The sequence below is a fragment of the Camellia sinensis genome, chromosome 1, assembly GCF_055761805.1.
Source record: "Camellia sinensis isolate YWXY chromosome 1, ASM5576180v1, whole genome shotgun sequence".
In the NCBI taxonomy this organism is placed as follows: Eukaryota; Viridiplantae; Streptophyta; class Magnoliopsida; order Ericales; family Theaceae; genus Camellia; species Camellia sinensis.
In genome coordinates, this window is record NC_138961.1 from 70,957,444 (window position 1) to 70,963,607 (window position 6,164).

At 32.7% G+C, this 6,164-nt stretch overlaps 1 protein-coding gene across 1 annotated transcript; it reads right to left on the bottom strand.

The window, feature by feature from the left end:
• Positions 1–4,116: 4,116 nt before the first annotated feature.
• Positions 4,117–5,295, bottom strand: LOC114273641 (uncharacterized). The gene has a single exon (XM_028215446.2). It carries the CDS (start codon positions 5,293–5,295, stop codon positions 4,117–4,119), a length of 1,179 nt encoding a protein of 392 aa, XP_028071247.2.
• Between the last annotated feature and the right edge of the window lie 869 nt (positions 5,296–6,164).

A 6,164-nucleotide genomic window follows, 5' to 3' on the forward strand; every position in this document is an offset into this window, starting at 1 on the left:
ATGTGAAGTTTAATCAATTTGTTGACATATGGATTAATGATCACAAGCAATAGATCTTTATGAGTGGGTGATCTATGTTAATGATCACAAGCAATACATAGTTTGGGTTCTATTATATGATATGTTTTTTCTTTTTTTAATTTCTTTAGTCTTGATCTTCATGACTGACAAATTGATTTTTTTCACAACTATTTGAATTGCATGAGCTCAATGGTGAAACTATAATTTGTAGAAAATAGACAAATTCAAAGTAGGAAACAAAGACAGTTTCAAGACAACATTACTGAGTTTACAAATTAGAATTCTTCCAATTTAGGCACTTTTCTTCAAATAATTATCATTAATCACAAATACATTTCAAGCTCTCTCTCACACACATAGACTCGTACAGAGTTCAACAGTCTCTGACACAACTATCAGCTTTGAATGATTAAATAATCTTTCAATTCAAAGTACACAGATGATCATAAAACAGAAAGAGAGCAATTACTGATCTTCATGACTGACAAATTGATGTTTATGAGTGGGTGATCTATGTTAATGATCACAAGCAATACATAGTTTAGGTTCTATTATACGATATGTTTTTTTGTTTTTTTAATAATCTTTAGTCTTGATCTTCATGACTGACAAATTGATTTTTTTCACAGCTATTTGAATTGCACGAGCTGAATGGTGAAACTATAATTTGTAGAAAATAGACAAATTCAAAGTAGGAAACAAAGACAGTTTCAAGACAACATTACTGAGTTTACAAATTAGAATTCTTCCAATTTAGGCACTTTTCTTCAAATAATTATCATTAATCACAAAATACAATTCAAGATCTCTCTCACACATAGAGACTCGTATAGAATTCAACAGTCTCTGACACAACTATCAGCTTTGAATAATTAAATAATCTTTCAATTCAAAGTGTTAATTTGCTTGATGATGATGTTGAAATTTTTTTCCTTCCCTCATGAGACTTAGGATCGCAGATTAGCTTTTTTCACTTCTTCCAATGTACATTGTAAATTGAATCATCATTCACCATTGCAATGGAATGATCATTTCATAGGATGGATTCTCAGACACCAACGGATGCGTACTTCACCAATCTATTACAAGGGGGATCCAACCTTTTAGGTGAATTTATGATGAAATCTCCAAATCAAATGGGTCAATGTTCAAGCCAACATGGTGAAGTGGCTGGGCAAGAGTCTCCATTGTCACCCCAAATAGAATCCACCACAAATGAGCAGAAGCAATACATGGAACCAATAAGTTTTGAATCAATACAAGTTTGGATGCAATACATGGAAATGAGCAGAAGCACAAGACATATTGGAATAGAGTTTGGGAGTATTTCCACAAGTACAAGACTTCTACTTCTGAACGTAATCAGAATTCTTTAATGAATCGGTGGTCAACTATTCAACTTGGAACCAATAAGTTTTGTGGGTTCTTTGCTCAAATTGAATCAATGCATCAAAGTGGAGTGAATGAGAAAGACAAGGTATACATTGTGTACACACCGTTAAATTAGATATAATTGTCATTTTGTTTGAAGATGCTAATTAGTCTTTATTCATTTAATTTTTCAGATTGGCAAGGCCAAACTTATGTATCAGGAATTCCAAAAAACATCATTTCCTTTTGAATATTGTTAGAATGTGTTGAGGTACCAACCAAAATGGTTAGAGGAATGTAAGAAGAAAAAATCGAAAAAAAAAAAACATCAGCAACATCTTCTCCTTTTGCTCCAGAGGCGATAAATCCAGTAGAGGATGATGTCTCACATAATGCTTATGTAGACTTGGAGAGGCCACTAGGTAGGAAGGCTGAAAAAGAGCGGTTGAATAAACGAAAGAGTAAAGATTCAGCTGGTTCAAATTATGCAGGGATATTGAATGGGATAATGGAAGACAAAAAGAAAGCAAATGACAAGAAAATGGAAATCCTTGAGAAAGCGTGTCTTCAAGAGCAAGAGCAGAATCGTATTAACCAAGAGCTTGAGCAAGAGAGAATTCAAATTATGAAAGAGGAAATCCAAGAGCGATTTCCTATTAAACAAGAAAAGATTCGAGCAGAACAATTGAAAGAAGATGAGAGAATTATAATGATGGATACAAATGGTTTGTCTCCAATGCAACATGAATATTATCTTCACCGCCAAATGGAATTTCTTGAAAGTCAAAGGAGCACTAAATAGTTAGTTTTTATTGGAATATATTTTTCTATGTAAACATATCATGTTTTTGTTAAACAATGCCATGGTTCAGTGCACTTTTTTTTGTTAAGTATTGATTTACATTGCTATGAAAATGAATAAATGACTGCTTAGGGGCATCTATATTCTAGATTATATAAGTATCTTGGTGTACCTAGGTTTATTTTTGGTGATTATTTGTTCATTGGTTGAAGTTGGACATCTTTTGTGGTCTATTAAGGCTTCTATGAGGGAAGAATTCAAATCGAAGCTCCAATCCGTATAAAATTTATCTGTATACAAGTTTATAGTGTCTTTTATATGTAACTCATTCTGTAAATGCTATATATTATTTTTATATAGATTATGTTGAGAAATTAAACTGACCAGAAAGAGCAAAACAGTGAGAGCAACAAGGTAAATAATAGCAATTCCATGAACCAATTTTATATAGATTGCTGCTGCTCTGCTTCAGATTCTATTTCATCTTCCTCTACTATCTATTTGTTCTGCTGCTAGACAGATTCTATTGAACAATGTTTATAACAAATCAATGCTGGACAGATTCTGTTGAACAAGGTAAATAACAGATTCTGTTTCATCTTCCTCTATTGTTTCATCTTCCTCTACTGTCTATTTGTTATGCATTAAGAAGACAGATTCTGTTCAACAATGTTGTTGGTGAGTTGGCTGCTGTTCTTTTGGACATGGACATGGTAGTCGGGGACTATTTGTCCATGATTTGTAATCAAATGTAATCCAATCAGGTTAATAATCATAGCATAAATAAGAATCTGTCTTCTTAATGCATAAATGAGGACTGTATTCTTTTTCTTTGTTACACAAGCTTGGTTGTTCAGTATGTGGAAAATAACTTGTTACGAACTAGTACAGTTAGTAGTGATAAATACTGCAGTTGACATTGAAGCTTCAATTCTTGGTTAATGTTTTTTTCTACTAAATTTATTGCTTAAAAAAATTATTGATTGGCATATTTATTTGTCTATTTTGTTTTTGGCAGTTGGGTGGCTGTATCTGATTTTTACATGGAGCCGAGTGATGGGAGGTCATTGGTTGACAGTTCTTTGGTTTTCATATATAATTTTTTGTTCTTTTTCTTTTTTCTTTCAACAAATATTAGAAACCTATAGAAAACTATTATATTTTTTGGAGATTTTGAGTAATTGATCAACTAATTGTATCTTTAATGACTAAAATGCTTAAAAAAGCAGAAGAATTGAAGTCCTGCATTGCATTTGGCTTCTAAGCTTTGCACCGACTGTTCCTCTAAAACATTTTCTGATGCTTCATGGAAGTTTGTAATATTGTATAACTTTTTGAGTTACTTATTTGTTAGTATTTATTTTGACGACACATAAATTCGTTCTAATGGAATGAGATATCAGTATGAACACTTTGTGTTTATTAGATTTAGCAGATGGTGTTGTTGCTAACAACTGAATGGTGACTATGATGACGAGTCAAGCCTGTATGGACAACTGGCTGATTGATTGTTTTTACCATTTGTAGCTGCTTTGAGAGTTTTTAGCAATTAAATAATTTTTTAGAGGACTCATCTTATGCATTATATTAAATTTACACCCATTGTATTTTTATGTAATCGTTCATGAGATAGGCTTTGGTTGCAAATTTGCAATTGTAGGGCATGCATCCGATCTTAAATTTGCAATTGAAGTTTATAGTCTCCTTCTGTAAAAATTCTAAAGAATACTGAGAGAAAAATTATGTACTTATTAATGCTTGGAAAATTTCAAATTACAATAAAGACTAATGAGTTTTCATCATGTGACCACGAAATTTAAAATTACAAGTTGCTATGATTGACTATGTAGTTGCCACAAGTGCTCGACGAGGTTCGATTGTAGTTGAGAATGAGTTTCTCTATCTCTAATGTGATGATGGCGTCAAATGAATTCCATAAGTTCAATTGTATGGTCATGTGAAACAGATACATGGGGATTTTCATCGATTTGTTCATAGTCGTAGTCTTCTGTTGAATTAACATCTCGCTCATCCTTAACAATCATGTTATGTAGTATTATGCATGCCTTCATAATGTCCTTAAGTGTTTCACGTTCCCAAGAATGTGTAGGTCCACGTGCAATTGCAAATCGTGCTTGAAGAACTCCAAAAGCACGTTCTGCATCTTTCCTTGCCGACTCTTGAGCTGCAGCAAAATGCTTTCTCTTATTTCCTTGTGGAGATGGAATTGTTTTGACAAATGTTGACCACTGTGGGTATATTCCATTTGCTAGATAGTATCCCATTGTATAATCATTACCATTAATTGAGTAATTGACAGAAAGAGTACACCCTTCAGCAAGCGTGGTAAATACAGAAGATCGTTCTAACACGTTGATGTCATTATGAGACCCCGGTAACCCAAAAAATGCATGCCATATCCAAAGATCATATGATGCTATTGCTTCTAAAATAATTGTAGGTTCATGAATATGATCAGAATACATACCTTTCCATGCAGTTGGACAATTCTTCCATTTCCAATGCATACAATCAATGCTCCCCAACATCCCAGGGAATCCATGACTTTGGCCAATTATTAGCAATCTAGCAATGTCATTTTCGTTTGGTGATCTCAAATACTCATTAGAAAAAATTGTAACTACTGCTTTAACAATTTTTTTAAAACTTTTCATTGCAGTGCTTTCTCCAATCCTTATATATTCATCCATAAAATCAGTCGCTACTCCATAAGCGAGCATTCTAAGTGCAGCAGTCATCTTTTGATAGGAGGGCAAACCAAGCATTCGAGCACCATTTCTTTTTTGAACAAAATATGGTTCATGAGCTTTTAGTGTACAATGAATACGGAGAAAAAGAGAACGATTCATTCGAAACCTTCTTCGAAATACATTGGGAGGATATATTGGTGATTCGGCAAAATAGTCGAGAAAAAGCCTTTGGTGACCTTCTAAACTATTACAGCTAATGAATAGACGACGTTGTATAGAACCACGACGTGATCTTGATTCTTCCTCCATTTTGACTACTATAACTATCTCTAACTCATCATCAGAGTCCGACTCATTAAGAATCATATTGTGTACAGAATTACGACGCATAGTGAGAAAATAAACACTTTAATGGTAAAGAAAACTGGATGAGATGGATGAAAATTAAAGAGGAATGATCTTATTTATATTGAAAAAATATGACCGTTAGAAAAGTATCTATTTCAAAAATATAACCGTTGCAAAAATATTCATTTGAAAATATGACCGTTATAGAAGTTTCTATTTAAAAAATATGGCCGTTGCAAAAGTACCTATTTGAAAATATGACCGTTATTACAAAAGTTTCTATTTAAAAAATATGACCGTTAAGTGTTCGTTTGAAAAATATAATTTTCTTGAAAAAATAAATAAATAATAAATAAAGAATATTTAAATTGAATGGAGAAAGAAATGGAGAGTTTGTTAGAGCATGACAAGAAAAATAAGATTAGCTAAAATAAAAAAGTATGTTTTTAGCTACAATCACTACAAGAAAATTGACCTATAACAACGTTTTTGTTATGGCATTTTTTTAAAAAACGTTGTTTCAGAAATTTTTTCAAAATATTTTGTAAGCAACTCATTTAAAAAAACACGCGTGCTGGGTGTATTAACATATTTCTCCTTTTTTAGCCCACGCGTTTCTCTCAGTCCCGAGATAGATCTAGGGTTTTCTTCATCACTTCTCTTTCGTATGGTGAAAGTTCACTAGATCGAGCATCGTAGGCTACAATTCACGATCGTAATCTCTATCCGGCTCTCTCCATCTTGGTTCAAAGCTCTCGATCAGCCTGATTTGAAGATTAATTTTGTAAGTTTCATTCTCTGGTTTTTTGATGTTGTTTATATACGAACTTAGATCTGTATCTACGATCTCAGATCTGTTTGATATATATATATATACTAATTTATGTTAAAGAGAACACAGATCGATCGAT

What these genes read in the sequence shown, in the direction of transcription:
- LOC114273641 (XM_028215446.2), bottom strand. Translation starts at nt 5,295, where the DNA reads ATGCGTCGTAATTCTGTACACAATATGATTCTTAATGAGTCGGACTCT.